The sequence below is a fragment of the Panthera tigris genome, chromosome D1 (assembly GCF_018350195.1).
Source record: "Panthera tigris isolate Pti1 chromosome D1, P.tigris_Pti1_mat1.1, whole genome shotgun sequence".
Lineage (NCBI taxonomy): Eukaryota > Metazoa > Chordata > Mammalia > Carnivora > Felidae > Panthera > Panthera tigris.
This window is the reverse complement of record NC_056669.1, coordinates 108,857,705-108,876,655: the sequence shown is the minus strand read 5'-3', so window position 1 is coordinate 108,876,655 and position 18,951 is coordinate 108,857,705. Positions and strand designations below refer to the sequence as shown.

Here is an 18,951-nt window from a genome sequence, read left to right as displayed (position 1 = left end):
TTTCTTCTGACTGAAGCATTTCCTTTCACATTTCTTATAATATAGATTGCTGGTGAAGTCTTTTGTATGTCTGATAAATTCTTTATTTTGCTTCCATTTTTGAAATATATTTTCTCCTAGTATAGAATCCAGATTAAGGGATTTTTTTCCCCTTTATTATTTTAAAAATGTTGCTTCACTTTCTTGTAGCTTACAGTTCCCAATGAGAAATCTGCAGTAATTTGCATCTTTGTTCCTCACTATGTAAACGTGTCTTTCTACCTCTAGTCGCTTTTAAGATTCTTTATCACTGATTTTAATCAATGATTACGGTGTATCTTGGTATGATTTGATTCATGTTTCTTATGTTTCAAGTTTGCTGATCTTGGCTCTGCAGGTTCATACTTTTCATCAAATTTGGAAATTTGGGGGGGCATTATTTCCTCAAATATTTTATCTGCCCTCCCTCCCTGCAGGAATTGAATTACATGTCCCTGAATTAGGTCACCTGAAGTTATCCCACAGTTCACAGAAACTTTATTCATTTTTTTTAGTCCCTTGTTTCATTTTAGTTTCTATTGCTATGTATTCAAGTTCACTTATCTATTTCTCTGCAATGTGTAAATCTGTCACTAATCTCATCTAGTGTATCTTCACCCTAAAAATTTTAATTTCTATTTCTAGACGTTCAATTTAGGTTTTCACATCTTTTGTGTCTTTAGTTAATATGTTCAATTTTTTCCCTTTCACTTCCTGAATATATGGGATACAGTTATACCTTTGTTTTAAAGTTTATTTCTTTTTGAGAGAGAGAGATAGAGTGTGGGAGGGGCAGAGAGAGAGAGAAAATATCCCACGCAGGCTCCACACTGATAGTGCAGAGCCTGATGTGGCTTGAACTCACGAACTATGAGATCATGACCTGAGCTGAAACCGAGAGTCAGATGTTTAACGGACTGAGCCACCCAGGTACCTCCAGTTATACCTGTCTTAATGTCCTTGTTTACTAATCCTATTACCTATGCCATTTCTGGGCAGTTCTGATTTTTTATTATGGGTCCTATTTTCCTGCTTGTTTGCATACCAAGTAATTTTTTATTGGATGCCCAGCATTGTGAAGTTTACCTCACTGAATGCAGGATACTTTTGTATTCCTGTAAATATTCTTGTACTTTTTTTCTGGGACACTATAAAGTTACTTGGGAACAGTTTGAGCCTTTTGGGTCTTACTCTTAAGCTTTGTTAGGTGGGACCAGGGAACCCTATAGGCTAAAGCTAACTTCTCCACTATATTCAAGCAAATCCTTCTTAGGACTCTACCTGATGCTTTATGTTTTCCATCCTGCCTGGCAGGAACAAAAACTATTTCCAGCTCTGTGTGCACTCCAGGGATTCTCCTCTATCTGGAGCTCTCTCTGTGTATTTTATCTCCTCTTTGGCACTCTTTTCTGTAAGTTCTAGCTTCCCTGGACCTCCCTAACTCTGAACTTCGTCTTCTCAACTCAGATCCACCAGACTCTAGTTGGGTATACCCTCCTGGTGAACTTCTCTAGGTAGTACGGTAGTGCAATACAGGGTTTATTTGTTTCTCCTCTCTCTAGAACCACTGTCCTATACTCTCTGTTGTTTAATATAATTTTTTAAATTGTTCAAGGTAGGAGGTTGGATCCAGTCCCTATTATTTGTTCATGGCTGGAAGTGGAATTTCTGAAATTCTCTGACAGAATCTCATGGCCTTTGATAGTTTCTTTGCTTTCTGGCTCAACAAGATACCCATGCTCATCTTGTACATTTCTACTTTAGGCCTGGAATCAGCCATTCCTCCTTTTTAGTGAGCAATGACATTTAGAGAACACATTCTGGATACTAGGACTGCTCATTGCTCCTCAGTTTGTTTTTTGTTTTTAGCAGATAGAGCTAAAAAATATATAATTTCAAAAGTCAGAAAAGTTGGGCATACACACTGATATTTTCAATTCCACTTTAAGATTACTTTCAGGGGCACCTGGGTGGCTCAGTTGGTTAAGCATCTGACTCTTGGTTTTGGCTCAGGTCATGATCTCATGTTACATGAGTTCAAGCCCTGCGCTGGCCTCTGCACTGACATCATGGAGACTGCTTGGGATTCTCTCTCTCTCTTTGCCTCTCTTCTGCTCATGCTCTCTCTCAAAATAAATAAATGAACATTTTTTTAAAAAAAGATTACTTTCAAAAAAAAAATAATAAAAAAAAAATAAAAAAATAAAAAAAGATTACTTTCAAAATTTTTTTTATTTCAAAATAAAAATATTCTATTCCTTTGAATTTATACTCCCACATCTGCTATATTATGCTAAAATTTTTGGTTCTTAACAATTTAACATAATTACTTGTTTTATAACAAGTATGCATGCAAGAATTTCAGTATGGTAATACCAATGTTATTAACAAGAATCAAGACCACTAAATGAATTTCAAGAGCACTTTTCAGTTCATTTCATCCTTAGAGTATATACCAAGAATGTATGTCAAAACACTATGTTCTAAAGTCAGTTGAATTAATTCTTCTTACTATATGAATTATGACCTTTATATGGGTAGGTTATCTTTTAAAAAAAATGTTTTTAATGTTTATTTGTGAGAGAGAGAGACAGACAAACAGAGTGTGAGCAGGGGAGGGGCAGAGAGAGAGGGAGACACAGAATCTGAAGCAGGCTCCAGGCTCTGAGCTGTCAGCACAGAGCCCGACACGGGGCTCAAGCTCACAAACCATGAAATCATGACCTGAGCCAAAGTCAGATGCTTAACAGACTGAGCCACCCAGGTGCCCCGGTTATCTTTTTTTTTTTTAAAGTTTATTTATTTTGAGAAAGAGAGCACGTGCGTGCACATGGGGGAGGGACAGAGAGAGAGAGAGAGAGAGAGAGAGAATCCCAAGCAGGCTCTGCACTGTCAGTGCAGAGCCCAACTCTGGGCTCGAACTCATGAACTGCAAGATCATGACCTGAGGCAAAACCAAGAGTTGGATGCTTAACCAATGGAGCCACCCAGATGCCCCAACATTATCTTTTATCTTGAGAAATATTGTTACTGGGTATGGAATTCTAGGTTGGTAGTTTTTAAATTTCCAGACATTAACACTATTATACTACTACCTCATGTTGGTATAAGGAAGTCAGCTGTCAATTTGTTTCTCTTTTGAAGAAAATCCATCTTCCTTAGCTGATTTTTTCCTTGTTTTTGATTTCCTAGAGGTATGCATATCTTTTTGTTTATCCTGCTTGATTGCTGAGCTCTGAAACTGTTTTAGTTGCTTAGCCATTGATTCTTCAACGACTGTTTTTGCCCCATTTTCTCCCTTCTCCTTTGGGACATGAATTAAATGTACATTAAATGTTCTGTTTCCTCTCACTGTTAACCTCTCTTCTGTATTTTCTATCCTTTTGTCTTTCTTTGCTTTATTTTACTAGTTTTTGCTATCCTTATCTTTTACTTCACAAATTCACTTATGCTGTGTCTAATCTGTTAAATCTGCCTATTTAATTTCAATGTTGGTTATTGTATTTTTTGGTTCTACAGTTTCTGTTTGGTTGTTTTAAAAATTATGTCACATTTTATAGTTTTCAGTTCCCTGGCAAAATTTTTAAGCTTGGCCTTCAATTTCATAAATATAATAAGCATAATTCTTTATTTTTAAAATCAATATCTGATGTTACCAATATCTGAAGTCCCAGTGGGTACTCCTGTTGCTTTTGTTTTTGCTAGCTCTTATTCATGTTGCCTTGTCCACTCTTTTACGTGTGGTTTGTGTGTGTGTGTCAGAGAGAGAGAGACAGAGATGGAGAGAGAGAGAGAGAAATGTACACATGAGCTGGACATTTTGAGAAAGTATTTGTTAAAATATTTGAAGCACAGATGTGGTGATCTTCCTCTAGAAAATAATCTTTGTTTGCTTCTGTAAGACATCTGGGAGAATTAGATATCTAGAATCATCTTAATCCAATTTTAAAGTTTAAGATTTTCTAGCCTTCCCAGATGACCCAAAAAATATATGCAGTTCATGTGAAGGATGGTTTATTTCAGGTTCATCTTACTCCTTAAAGTGTAACCTTTTAGTTATCTCTGCCCAAAACAAGAGGTGTTTTTAACAGCACCCCCCCAGCGCAGTAAGCCCTAAACTCTTTGGCCTTCTTGACCTACATTGATTCAGAAGTGCATCTTAGCCTCTCAGCTGCTTGCTATAATTTGCAAATGACTTCACAGCAAAAGCAGCCCCCAATGTTGAGCTCAGGCTTTCTGTAATTCCTGTCTCTATTGTGATCGCCCAGAAATTCCTCCCTATTTACTAGCTCTTAGAATCTTTTATGTCTTAATATTTCATCCAACATTTGTCTTCAATGGGAGGATTGGTCTAAATTACCTAGTTTGCCATTTTCAGAAACTGAAATCCTATCAGAGTTTTCTTTATCTTCACTAAAACATCACCTCCCTAGAGTCTTCGCTTACTATAATATTTAAAATAACTTTCCTGTCATTATCTCTTTACCTGCTTTATTTTATCTTTAACTGTACTTATCACTACTGACATCTATTTATTAAAATGTCCTATTAAATGTAAACTTCAAGAGGATAGAAAAATTTGCCTTTTTCCCTCTGGAGAATGGGATGTGGAGGAGGAGAAACTTTTTTATTTTACTTTATACTCTTCTATATGCCCTAGATATTAAGAAAAAGCATGTTTTAAAATCCAAAAGTCCATGCATAGTCTTTATCACCATCCTGCTCCTTCCTCCTCCCTAAAGATATTTTCAGCTGACATTTATCATACCATGACCTTGGCCTTCTTCTGGTCTTATTCTTTATATTCTATTAGAACTTCATTTTACTTGTACAGCTTCAATTATATAACAATAACACCTAACATTTATTGAACACTTTTATGTGTCAGGCAATATGCTGGGAGCTTCATATAGATTATTATATATAATTAATACTAAAACAAACTAACCCCAAAACAACAACAACAACAACAAAACCTTTGCAAGGGAAAACAAATAAATCTATGAAGTGTTATTTTTATTAATTTATTTTTAAATTTAATTTTTTAACATTTATTTATTTTTGAGAGAGAGAGAGAGAGGCAGAGCATGAGCAGAGGAGGGGCAGAGAGGGAGGGAGACACAGAATCCAAAGCAGGCTCTAGGCCCTGACCTGTCAGCCCAGAGCCCAATGCGGAGCTCAAACCCACAAACCATGAGATCATGACCTGAGCTGAAGTTGGATGCTTAACTGTCTGAGCCATCCAGGTGCCCCTATTTTTTTTTTTTTTTTAATTTTAGAGAAAGAGCATGCATGAGCGAGGGAGAAGGGCAGAGGGAGAGAAAGAGAGAACCTTAAGCAGACTCCACACTCCACATGGAGCCCAACGCAGGGCTGGATCCCATGACCTGGAATAATGACCTGAGCTGAAATCAGGAGTTTGCTGCTCAATCAACTGAGCCACCCAGGTGCCCCTATTATCTCCATTTTAAAGGGGAGGAAATAAAGCCTTAGGCTGGTTGAGTAAACTACATGAAGTCACAGCCAATTAGTGGTGAATCTAGTATTTACACTCTTGTTCCATGCTCTAACCACAGCACTATACTTTACTTTCCGATGGAGAAAATGCTAAGGCTCTAAAATTTATCTCTAAATTGGCCACTTCCAAATTCCAGACCAAAATTTCTATATAGCTATACTTGCCATTTTCAAGGGATGTCCTACAGGAACTACAAACTTAGCATGTTTAAAGCTAAGCTAAGTCTTTACCTTCCAAATCTGCTGCTTATGATTTGTATCTTATTGATAGTATCATTATTCTGTCAGCCATCTATTGAAATGGTTTTTTTCGGCAGGGGGAGAAATGGCGCAAGCGAACAAGGGACAAACAGAGAATCCCAGGGCGGCAAGGGGGGTGGCAGGCGTGAGACAGAGAGAGAAGCAAGGCTCACCCGAAGTGGGGCTCATGTTTACCCAGGGCTCAAGCTCACCTGACATGGGGCTCGACCTAACAAACCGTGAGATCATGACCTGAGCCAAAGTCAGATGCTTAATGACTGAGCCACCCAGGGGCCCTATGGAAATGTTTTTAAACAGCTGAGATTTAAACATATCACACAGCACACAACTTACCCACTTAAAGTGTATAAATGGGTTATAGTATATTCAAAGAGTTGTGCAACCATCACCACCATCAATTTTAGGACATTTTTACCATCCTCCCCCCACCAAATCCCTATCTATCTACTTCCTGTCTCTATAGATTTGCCTATTCTGGATATAGAAATATTAACATCAATTTTGGCCATTCCCTGCCCCTAATCTCTCCCTACCCCCACAATGAATTGCTTGCCTCATTATACTGATTCCTTCAAGTGATAAGTCTCTCTTTTCCATGCTCATCACATTTTTAATTCAGGCGAGCATTATCTCTTGCCCAGTTCACTTATTCACTTAGTCATTACTGACTTATCTCTCCTACCCATCCTGTACAATGCTGCTTGAGATGCCTAAAACATTCAATGGTTTCCTGCTATACAGAGAATGAAGTTCACAATCCTAAGTGTGATACAAAAGAGCCACCATGTCCACCATTTTCCAGCCTCATCTCTCCTGCTTGCACCATTCCATGCTTCAGCCATATTGGATTATATGAAAAGAATGTGGCACATATGTCACATTTTATAGTTTTCAGTATTTTGGGAAAATTTCTCAAGACTGGATTTCACATTGGATTTTTGTTTTTATACAAATTATACTGGCTTCTAGATACAGAGTTTATATGCTAAAGGCTTTTCTAGAATTGGGATATAAAAATTCATTTTTCAAAACAAAGTTGAAAATTTTGATGGAGTTTATCATCAAAAGGATATGGAAACTGAAGAAACTCTATTCAGCTGGTTGGAAAAGACCTTTGGGCAGGGACACAGAGCAGCAGCTGGAGTGAGTATCAGTTCTCCCAACGAGCCCATGCCAGCCACGTCATCGGGGATGAAAAGCATTACTGGATGTCCTAGCACAGGATGGATTCGGCTGCAGAGTAATTGAGCTGCACCAAATTTTGGTCTACTGTCAAAAAACAGGTAAGATAAATTTAGACTTTTTCTTTCTTAAGAAATTATTTTCTTTTTTATTTTTTTCCTTTTCTTCTTTTTTTTTTAAAAGTAGGTTCTATGATGGCATGCTTGGCTGGCTCAGTGGAACATGTGACTCTTGATCCCAGGGTTGTGAGTTTGAGCCCCACACTGGGTGTAGAGGTTACTTAAAATAAAATCTTTAAAAATAAATAAAATAGGCTCCACACCCAACATGGGGGGCTTGACCTCAGGACCCCAAGGTTAAGAGTCACATGCTCTACTGGCAGAGCCAGCCAGGTGCCCCTTAAGAAATTATTTTCGGGGCATTCAAAAGTCTTTGGATATCTCTAGCATATACATAATCATATAATCTACCATATTAGTTTTACTGGAATAAGTAACTTGTGTCTCACTCAGGGAATCACAAGCAATAGAAAGAGCAGACAAACTGGAATTTCAGGAATGATATCATGGCTACTGTTTCTGCTGCCACTATGCAGTTTAAAATTTTTTTTAATGTTTATTTATTTTTGAGGGAGAGAGAGTGAGCGGGTGATGGGGGGAGAGAAGGAGACACAGAATCTGAAGCAGGCTCCAGGCTGCCAGCACAGAACCCGACACAGGGCTTGAACCCACAAACCATATCATGACCTGAGCCAAAGTCAGACATTTAACCAACTGAGCCCCCCAGGCATCCCTGCCACTAGGCAGTTTTATATTCACTAATGTATATTTCCTCCACTGAAATTAGTCTACAGTTCTGAGCAGAAGTTTCCAAGATCAAAGATTAGCATGGTGAGGGTAGGGGTGAAGGGGTCCCTGAATCACAACAGCCTAAAACTAGCCCTGTGTTACTTAGATCTGCTCTCACACATGCTACACCTTCTCCTGAAGGAGTCTGAGGTTACTGTTTGATAGGAGTAATGAGAAAAAATTAGGGCATCTTTCTCTCCTAAAAGAATCTAGTGAAATTTGATACTTGCTTACTTTCTAACAGCTTTTCTTTTTTAAATAGGAAGAAATATTAATGAGCATTTTCCCTCTCTCTTTAAACTGATGAGGTCATCCAGGAATATATGTCCACAAACACTGGTTCAGAGGCTTAAACTTTTTCAGTAAATTTCTGATAATGAGCTGTCTAACTTTAAGGACTGTATGATAGTAAAGGACTACTAAAGATAGATAAAGAGTGGGGACTTTATTTACTGCACATATTAAAGAATAAAAAAATTCTAATCTGAAGTGTACTTTTGGCTAAGAGTAAAACAGACTAAAAAGCCATAAACAGTGTCTTCAAACCTTAAGATCCTATGACTACCAGTGCTGATTCAGGGCATACAAATGGAGTCAAAAACTATTGAATAAAGAATAAATTACTTGGACTAAATCATAAATTGTTTTTTTTTCTTGCTATATGCATGTTCACTTTGGATTCTCTTAGGAAGGCAAGGCAGAGGAATAAATTCCATTTATTTGCCATCTTCTCCATGGATTTTTTTTTTGTAGTCTGGAGGTGGAGGTAGAGATGATTTCCAAACCTTGAAAAATGCCGATGCACAAAAAATAATATATAAAGAATTCCTTTGTGTTCATAGTATCTTTCTAGCCAAGAGTTCAAGGAACCTTCTCAAGTCCTTCCTCTCTTCTCATATGTAAATAAGATTGAAATTTGTTGTTTCATTAATAGAAAAAATAAGACATGGAAAGGAGAAGGGACGTGTTCTCAGGTCAATTAGAATACATTCAAGGAGCCAGAAATAATGAGAGTTTTCAATACAAATAGATTAAAAGTTTTACTTCCACTTTTCTTACAGAGAAGCTAATGCCTGGCACTAAGAAATGACAAATGAGGCTATGTTCAATTTCTACCCACACTCATACTCATAACAGGAGAATAAAACATGGAGAGGGACAACAATGCTTTTATCCTTCACCTCACATAATGTTGATAGTTTATAACAAGAGCAATTCCATTCGACAGGTTCAAAGTGGGTTCGTTCTTTGTCCTGGAAAGCAAAGAAAAGCTAAGCCATAGTTCACAGATTCTAAAACCAATCTTTACCTGATACAAATTTTGGCCCATGACCACCACCACCCACAGAGATTACTGGAATCCAACAGCCAACTAACCAAAGGGAAATGGAAATTTTTAAGATCACCCACTCTGGTGAGAGGGAAAGACACAAAAAGATATAGATGAATCTACTTACTCATTAAAAGTTAATATAGAATAAGAAAATGTGGGAGTCTCAGAAAATTAGTTTCAAGGTAACTTTGGGTCAAGAAGTCAAACTGTGAAGCTACTAGAAATAGGGCAATAATGACTGAGAAAAACTATAAAACCATGGCATAAATTTAAGCCATTGATTTAAGGACTTACCCAAAGATTTCCAAGGAAAGGATTCCATTCACCTTTACACTGAAATTAAATCTAATCTGCAAAGTAAATGGGGTATGAGATTTAACATCAACAAGGATGGAGATTTAAAAAATTCCATACTTAATTCCCAAAGGGTGTAGATATTCTTTACATCACCTTGTTTTCACTTGCACTTTCCCTAAACAACTAACAGAATTAACATTTACCTGTGCTCAAATTCTGCATCTAAATTTATATTGAGTCCTACACTTCAATTCCAAGTGGTCACAGATTATCAGAATATCCTAACTTTTGTTCTCTGCTGTTCTCCCAGTTATATCTTCTCCCCCTTAAAAGAACTATTGATTTTTCTCTCCATTTTTTCCATGGTTTTCATATATAGAACATTCCATACTTTTTTCTTTGTGTTTTCTTCCCTTCCCCCCATCTGACTTTTATGTCCTCCCTCCAATTCACTTCACTGTTCTAATTATTTCCTACTTTTGATTTACATTTTCCTTCCTATGTAATAGGAGACTCTAGAGCTAGACTGCCTGACTTCAAATCCTGGCTCTGCAAGTTATTTAACCTCTATACCACAGTTTCTTCAGCTGTAAAATGGGAATGATGATGATAAAACCTACTTCACAAGGGCTGTTGCATGGGGTGAGTGAATAAGTGTATGGAAAGGACTCAGAAGTAACTGGCATATAATATGCACTGAACCCTGCCAAAGACATAAAAAGTTGACTCTAGCAAGAGAAAAAAGGGAGAAGTTATATACCATACTTAACAGTGTGCATCCCTATAAACATATCTAACTACATGTAATAATAAAAATTATAGCTCTCCAAAGTTCGAAGTACTTTGTCAAAATTTCCTGATTTGCTCTTATAGTCACTTTGGAAAAGGAGGAAATAATCAGCAAGGTTTATTATCCAGAAAAATGAAGCACAGAGGAGGCAAAAAAGTATCTAAACTGATACAATAAAATAATATGGAAGTAAAAACAACAATTCAAAGAAAGCTCTATATTCAAGGGCTATCAACTATATCACATGACCAACACCAACACTGTGTTAGGGGCACAGAAATCAAATCAATTCAATATTAAAGTTGTAATCATTGTCATTAAAAGAAAAGAGGACCAAGCATATCCTTCCACGTCCGACAGAGTAGAGGTCTCTTGAAAACATGTGATTTTAAAGAATCATTACTATGCAAAAGAACAGCTTACCTTAGGGTGTACCATGATGATTCTGCGTAAAAAGTTCTTTATCACCAAACTATCTGTCATCAAAGTTCTGGGCTTTTCATCAACCTGTAACAATCCAACAAAAACTTCTACCACATATACACAAACCCAGGAGCACAAATGAATTAAACTGTGATATTTCTTCCTATAAAGGTAACTCTCACCTTAGAGAAAGCTCCTCAGACATCCAAGGGGATGGTCTAAGAATTGGATACAAAAGAGAATCTAACAGCCATCATTCCTTGGGTTAAACTATTTCATGGAACTTTAGGAGACATGTGAACAAAGGTCAGAGTAAAACCCACAATCTCAAAACCACTTTTTGTAACAAATTTAAAAGTATCAGACCAGAGCTAAGAAGCGTTAACTCTTTCTTAGCTCTGCCATCCTGATGTGAGAGTCAATCTCTATTAAGAATGGAGTGAAATTAACAGACACTAAAAGGAACCTACTTTTCATCATCAATCCATTTATCTAAACTTTATTTTTTGGGAAAAGCTATAAAACAAAAATCTCACAAGTCAGAAGACCTGTGTTCTAGTACTAGCTCTATAAAAATTACATACGTAACCATGAAAAAAAAATCACTTAATTGCTTTGGACTTCATTTACTAATCTTCAAAACAGGGATAAAAGTTACCCATTCCCCCTCACAGAACTGTTTTAAGGACCAAATAATAATCTGAAAGTATATATTATACATGGCAACAATAGTACATATCACTTGTTGAATGCCTACTATATAGCAAGCATCAAGCATTTTGCAGGTGCTGTATCTACATTACCTCACAACAAACCTGGAGGCAGGTACTATCTTCTCTGTAGGTTTTTTTAAATGAGGTTCAAAGAAGTTAAGCAACTTGCCTAAGGTTACTCAGCGGTTCAGTGATTCAGCCAGAATTTAACCTTAAGTCTGTCTAACACTAACTGTCCGTGCTCTTTCAAGCATACCCAGATACCTCCCTATAAATATAATAAAATTTACAATTTAATGAGGATTTTCTCCATTCCAGGAATGGAGCAAAAGTACCTTACTTGTATTAACTACCTCATTTACCCCTCACAAAAGCCCTATTACGTACACATAACCCACATTCTGTGGATGAAAAAAATGAGTCTCAAAGAGGTCAAACAACTTTCTTAAGGTTACCTGATCTGGATTCAAAGCTTTCGTATTAACCACTATCCTATAATGGCTCATTGTATTTAATACAGTGTCCCTAAAACTAAAGTTATAAAGAGTCTTCTACAAAATAGAGAAGTTGAGGAAAATGAGAAGAAGAAATAGAGTAAAAAAATATCAGTAAGTTATCGGTGGCTCAGAGAATACAGAGCCATGTAGTAGGTACATATTAAGAAAAAAATGGTCCCAGATCTCAAAATATCATAACACAATGAGGAAGAAACAGAAAGAATAAATTATTGTAATACTTTTTGTAAGCACACTGAAAATGAGATCAAGAATTGTGCAATGGGTGGGGAAATTAGATTATTACAGAATCATTAGCAAAAATTATCAGAAAAATGGATGGGAATTATTAGAAAATTCTGGACACAGATCTAAGATTATTCATACACAAAAACAGTGGTAATTAATTTATAACTGCAGTGTACACATCACAGTCACATCCTTCATTTAAAAATTTTTATCATAAAATGTTCAAATAGTAGAAAAGCAATGATCTCTTCGAAGCATTTTCTGTAATTAGCACTTCCAAAACAACTTCTTGGAACAATTTCAAACTTCTGTAGCCTTTGTTATTATAGGGTACATCATAGAAAGGGCTAATTATATCTAGCAGTAAAGCAACCAAGTAAGTGTAAATTCCTTCAGCAGCTACCAGAAAGGGGCTACAATTAATAATGATGAGAGGTACCATTTACTGAACACCTGCTACATGCCAAACAGTTTGTACGCAAGTAGGAAATTTCCCCATTTTATTTATGAAAATAATGAGACTAAATAAGCTGTTTGATTTGTCCAAGGTCACACATGTCTAGTTAAGAACTGGGATTCAAACCTAGATATGACTTGTTTCAAAGTCCACGTTCCACTATGCAATGCTGTCTCTCCAAGAAAGTTCATTTTCGGTGCATATAGCTTCCTGAATCAGATATTATGTTATCTATCATTACTTTTATGGACCCTGATAGGCAATACTTATGCAAACTACTGAACTATCCACTCAAAACACTCAATGAAGCTTATTATATACTTGGGCCTACAGAGGAAATAAAACAATCTCTGAATTTGAAGAGTTCAGTTAAGTAGAAGGGAAAGACAAATAACTTATATGACAATGTGAAAGTTTTATGATTTAGATATATAAGAGATGGGAAAGAAATGCACAAGAAAGACTGGCACCTAATTCAGATTGAGAAGATAAAGTGACCTAATGTCCTATCAGCAGAGGATAGTTAACATAAAGCAAATGCCTCCTTTTAAGATCTACTCATAAATTATTGAGAGAAACAGAGAGAATATATGTATGTGTGTATGTCTACAAAGTCTTTTACAGCCTTTTACAGTTGGGTGTTAGGAACGCAGTACCCCAGCCTAACATATCTATAGAAGCAGTGAATTTACTTAAGTGTGTTAGGAAAAAACAGATGCTGCAAGCCCTGGGCAGCAGAAACCACTACTGAATCATATGTTCAGGCTTCACCTTTAAATACAAATCTAATTATATCACAGAATATCAGAGCTGTTTTATATTTTCAAACTGAACTTATGTAGTCATGGGCCCTATATGACTGTCTAGAAGAAAGTCAGTCAGTGCCTCTGTCTCTTCCTGTCTCTAGTTAGAGAAATAGAGATAGATAAATATAAGTATGAAGATGTTTATATGTATATATGTTTATCTCTACCAATTTTATCATTTTTAATATTACGGCAAAAATAAATATAAAAATGGATAAAGTTTTCAAGAAGATCTTGTAAAATCAAATTGTTTTTGGAAGTACATGTTATCCAGCCTAATGGACTCCAAGATGCAAGATACAAGACTGACTCTGAGCTTATGCATCTCTCCTAAATGAAGCTCTCTTCGTATTTCCTGGGATTAGCTTTCCTCACATGCCCAAAGCAGTGGATCATTTATTATAGCTTTTTCACAGATGTCTCCATTCACTAGCCTCTGCTCTGAACCTTGCTATCTAACCCTTCTCCCCATTTGAGGTATATATAATTAGCTTGTTCACAATCTCCCCTTCTCACTTCCTTCATTCAAGTACCTTTTAAATAGCTGCATAGTACCAGAGAAAAGAGATGTAATAGAACAAATGCTTTCAGGGAATCCTTGTTCCTCTGAGGTCATACTACTCTTCCCCACTCTTCATGGATCACCAGCTGACTGCAGGCACTGAGATCAGTTTCCCTCAGCACTTTAAGACATACCATCATATGGGTTGACTTCCACATCCAAGTAGATGGCCTGTCTAAGCAACAATTTAGACATAATTTCCTGAACTCTTCAACTCCCAACAACCTTGACCTCCAGGCATTTCCAGCCACCTATTTCCATGGCCATAATTTGGAATGGTACCATTCTAAAAACCTGAAGCTGAAATGCCTCACTCTTATGTGAAAAGGTGCACACTAGGATGTTAACAGTGGCTACCTTGATTATGTCAAATTATCTGTGTTCTAGATGCTCTCTCTGATTTTCCTGAGGGAAACACTGCTTTTGCAATAAGGAAAAAAAATAAGACAAACTTTATCAATCTGAAGACAAATCCCTATTCTTTCAAGTCTCTGAACTCCTTATATCAGATAATCTGTTTTCAGTCTCATCAAGAGATGAGAACTGGGCACTTCCCATTGGGTTAGATATCCTTCCTATATATATATCCTACCTCTATCATAATACATTTACAGTGTATTATAATTATTTGTTTGCTTGTTTATCTTTTCCTTTAGATTTCAGGTTCCTTGGAATCAAGTAACATGTCTTGGGTCACTGTACCTTCAACATCTAGCAAAGTAAGGCCGGCTTGAACAAACACAGGTTTCTCAATGAGTGAATAAATATTCAAACAGACCTGATTAATATGAGTACAAGACTTTGGTTCAAATTCTAATCCTGTCACTTAACTTTCATATGACCCTTGAAAGTCAATCTAATTCTCTGAATCTCAGTTTTCTTGTACCTGTAAATTGGGTGATAATCTCTGTTCTTCACAGAGTTGTTGGGAGGCTTAAATAATATACATAAATGTTACGTATAAGAATTATCATTGTTTGTTTAGACTGGCTAAAACACATGATCTCCTTTACTAGAACTGATTTCCTTGGTTCACTGAAATCAGCTTTTTTATTGCTACTTAATGTTAATAGTTTCAGAGCTGACTAACCATTAATTGCTCCAGATTGTTTACTCATCATTCTCCTAAAGAAGATAAGGCATGGCCAGGGAATCTATTGTCGCAATACTGCACCCCTTTCCTTTGAGAAGGAGCATATAATTGTCCAAACGTGAAGAAAGGCCTCCCAAGTGCTTCTTGGGAGAATGTTTAAAGTACTCTAATTCTTTATGTCTCCACAAATTCAAAGGAAAGAAAGAATAGGGAATCACAGAATTGTTAAAGGGAATGGAAAACTCAACTGTCACTCATAAATCTGGGCTACAAATAAATCAATAAAGATCTTTAAGTCAACCTAATAAAATGTATGCCAATAGGATCTACACTGGGAATCCATTTTTATTTTGTCTTTCAGGAGATCCAAACTCAAATAATGGCTTAATTTCAGTGGTTCTCAAGTTTACCTGCACATTAGGAATCACCTTGGAATTTTTTCATCTGGGATTTCAAAAATATTTTAAAGCCCAGGCCACACCAGTATGGACTAAATTGTATTCCCTAAAATTCATACGTTGAAGCCCTAGCCCCCCATGTGACTGTATTTGAAGACAGAGCTTTGAGGACATAAATAAAGTTAAATGAGGTCATAAACGTGGAGCCCTAATCTGACAGGAAGATGTCCTTATAAGAAGTTGTAGACTAATTAGAGAGCTCTCCCACCACATATACACAGAGGAACCATGTGAGGAAACAGTGACAAGGCACCTTATTCTTAAACTTCTAGACTCCAAAAGTATGAGGAAATAATGTTCTGTTGTTTAACCACCCAATCCATAGTATTTCTTTATGGCAACCTGAGCAAACTAATCCAACACCCTAGGCCAATTAAATCAACCTCTTGGAGTGGGACACAAATACCAGTCATTTAAAAAGCTACGGGGGGGGGGGGGGGTTTGAAATCTGCACAGAGAAGTCTGGGAGCCAATGCCTTATTTCATTTCAACTTGGAACTGTGATGGACCTAGGCTTTTCTTTCCTATTATTATATTTGTAGAAAAATGAGAATCAAGATATCAGTAATTTATAGAACCACAACAAAACCTGCCTCAAAAATCATCTGGAAGGGTGTTACCCCTGATATGTCCTGAGAAGAGCTGGCTTCTTCTGAAGTCCAGTTCAGCTTTGCAGAGAATCCGGGCAGTATAGATTGTATTTCTGTGTGAGAAGAAATGGAGACAAAAAATAAATAAATAAAAAGGCAGTTTGGATAAGTACCAGAGTTTCTGGAATTGTTTATTAAACTGATGAGCCAAGAAGGCATTTCCCTGATGAAAAGATTATCTGCAAAATTTGAAGTATGACTGGAAATGGCTATGCATCAGCAAATTGCTTGAACATTTAGAATTACTTTATGGGGTTAAGACATTTAATCTCATGTTTTCAATTTTTCACATTTGCTAAATCAATTTGTATTTTCAGTTAATTTCCACAAGGTCATGTCCAAAGCTAGAAATCTTCAGAACTGACAGCTCTAGCTTATATTCTTCTGTTTTCAATAAATTCATTATTTGATAAACACAAATCCAGTAAGTGAGCTAATTTAGAATTAAAAGCAGAAAAATTCAAGAATGGCCCTCTCAGGCATTTACCTAATACAGTACTTTCTTTATTTAATAAGGTAGTCTTTACAAAGTAAAACAAACTCTTCCTAATTTTGTTCACAAATTAACCACTTGGTATGTTTACATATGTTAACTTAGAACTATCTTTCCACAAAGCACCAGGTGGTCCTGCATCATCAACAAAGAGAACCTCAAAATTTGCATCATTGTCCTTCCTTTCTGTATCTTGGCACTCATATTATAAAGGAAAAAAAAACAAATCTCCCATTTTATAAAATGCCATCCCTTATTTCTCCTCTACATTACTAGTATAATGGAGAACTAAAAACAAAGATTTTGTAAATGAGGTTGACAGTGTTGATATTATACAAGAATCCAACTTTAAAAACAATAATAAAATGCATCCTAAAATAAAAGCACAACTCTCTCCTACAGCACTCATACTACATATCTAATAAATCTGTAACCTCAGAAAGTATGGACATTACCAAGATCAAGTACTAGCTATCAATCTTAATGGGTAGTATTTTTCTTGCCATTATTTGTTTTTCAAATATAATTCAATTGTAAAGCTTGGGATAATATGGCAGCAAGGTTGTGCTACACTGAGGTTTAGTGAACTTGGCACTGAACCAAGATGCCTTGCATAAATCTTTAGTTTTACCAATGACCAACTTTCTGACCTAAAGTGATCCCTTTTTACTGTGATTAAATTACCTTTTGTGAAATAAGAGAAAATTTGTTCCTGAGTCCTACCTTGTCTTTGAAGTACTGATACAGTGCAGAATGGGTAAAACATGTAGATACATAAGAAAAAGTATTGTCAATAACTGAATTCTCCAGAAATCTAATTAACAATTTAAAAGAAAATGTGTAGTTATTTGAGGAAAATCAGTTTCAATTGCCTCACTTCACACACACACACACACACACACACACACACACACACACACACACCCCTAGATGGACTGACTAGAGTTAAATGTGAAAGGCAGAACAATAAAACTAAATAAAAGCCTTTTATTTCTTTTTTAATGTTTATTTATTTACTTTGAAAGAGAGAGTGTATGCAGGAGAGTGGCAGAAAGAGAGGGAGACAGAGAATCCCAAGCAGGCTCCACACCATCAGTGCAGAGCTGGACGTGGGCATCGAACTCACAAACTGTGAGTTCGTAACCTGAGCTGAAATCAAGAGTTGGACGCTTAACCGCCTGAGCCACTTAGGCACCCCAAAGCCTTCTATTTCAAGATAAGTTGAGCATATGTTGAAACTGCACCTTCCCGGGGCGCCTGGGTGGCTCAGTCGGTTACGCGTCCGACTTCGGCTCAGGTCATGATCTCGCGGTTCGTGAGTTCAAGCCCCGTGTCGGGCTCTGTGCTGACAGCTCGGAGCCTGGAGCCTGTTTCGGATTCTGTGTCTCCCTCTCTCTCTCTGACCCTCCCCTGTTCATGCTCTGTCTCTGTCTCAAAAATAAATAAACGTTAAAAAAAAATTAAAAAAAAAAGAAACTGCACCTTCCCATTCAAACACATAAAATGATAAAAAAAATTTTTTAAGTTTTTATTTAAATTCCAGTTAACATAATAGTGTAATATTAGTTTCAGGTGAACAAGATAGTGATTCAACACTGTCATACATCAACTGGTGTTCATCACAAGTGCCTGCCTTAATACCCATCACCTATTAAAGCAAGTATTTTAATTTCTTTTTAATTTTTACTTATTTTTGAGAGAGAGAGAGAGGGAGAGAGAACAAGAACGAGTGGGGGAGGCATGAAGAGAGAGGGAGACACAGAATCCTAAGCGGGCTCCAGGCTTTGAGCTGTCAGCACAGAGCCCGACCCAGGTTTGAACCCACAAACTGTGAGCACATGACCTGAGTCAAAGTCAGACACTCAACCGACTGAGCTGGTCTGGTGCCCCAAAACAAGTATTTTTAAATCTTAATAAATACATAGTCTAGAAAATACATAGTCATGGTGAGAAAAAGAGAAAAATCTTTACACACCAGAAATGGAGACAGAGATTCCCCTTATCTTCAGAAAGGAAAAAAGAAAATCCACAATGGTAGGTGAGGACCAAAGATGTGCACCATCTTTGGGGCCTGGACTAGGGAAAAATACATAGGGCTAATATGGCAATAGCCATAGATGTAAGAGCAAGATCCACACAGGCCATACACAGGAGATCTAAACAAGGACCCAAAACACAAACTACCAGAGAGTTGATTAAAGCCAAGTGATGCTAGTAGCAGGATCACTGACACAAGATGAGGGCCTTAGAGCTACGTCATGTAAGTGGAGATAAGACTCAGAACTATGTAGTCTATTAAGATGCAAG

At 36.8% G+C, this 18,951-nt stretch overlaps 1 protein-coding gene across 5 annotated transcripts in view; it reads right to left on the bottom strand.

Annotated features, from left to right (window-relative positions):
- The window catches only part of CD1H11orf80 (chromosome D1 C11orf80 homolog), a 96,172-nt gene that overhangs the window by 28,242 nt on the left and 48,979 nt on the right, over positions 1 to 18,951 (bottom strand). For 3 of the 5 annotated variants that reach the window (XM_042958716.1, XM_042958717.1, XM_042958718.1), the window contains 5 exons: positions 16,095 to 16,204; positions 10,670 to 10,753; positions 9,454 to 9,509; positions 9,008 to 9,097; positions 6,870 to 7,065 (listed from right to left, as the gene is read on the bottom strand). In XM_042958716.1, the coding sequence (XP_042814650.1) occupies positions 6,870 to 7,065; positions 9,008 to 9,097; positions 9,454 to 9,509; positions 10,670 to 10,753; positions 16,095 to 16,204 (536 nt within the window). The remainder of the gene's footprint in view (positions 1 to 6,869; positions 7,066 to 9,007; positions 9,098 to 9,453; positions 9,510 to 10,669; positions 10,754 to 16,094; positions 16,205 to 18,951) is intronic. The other 2 variants (XM_042958714.1, XM_042958715.1) reach the window with 2 other exon arrangements.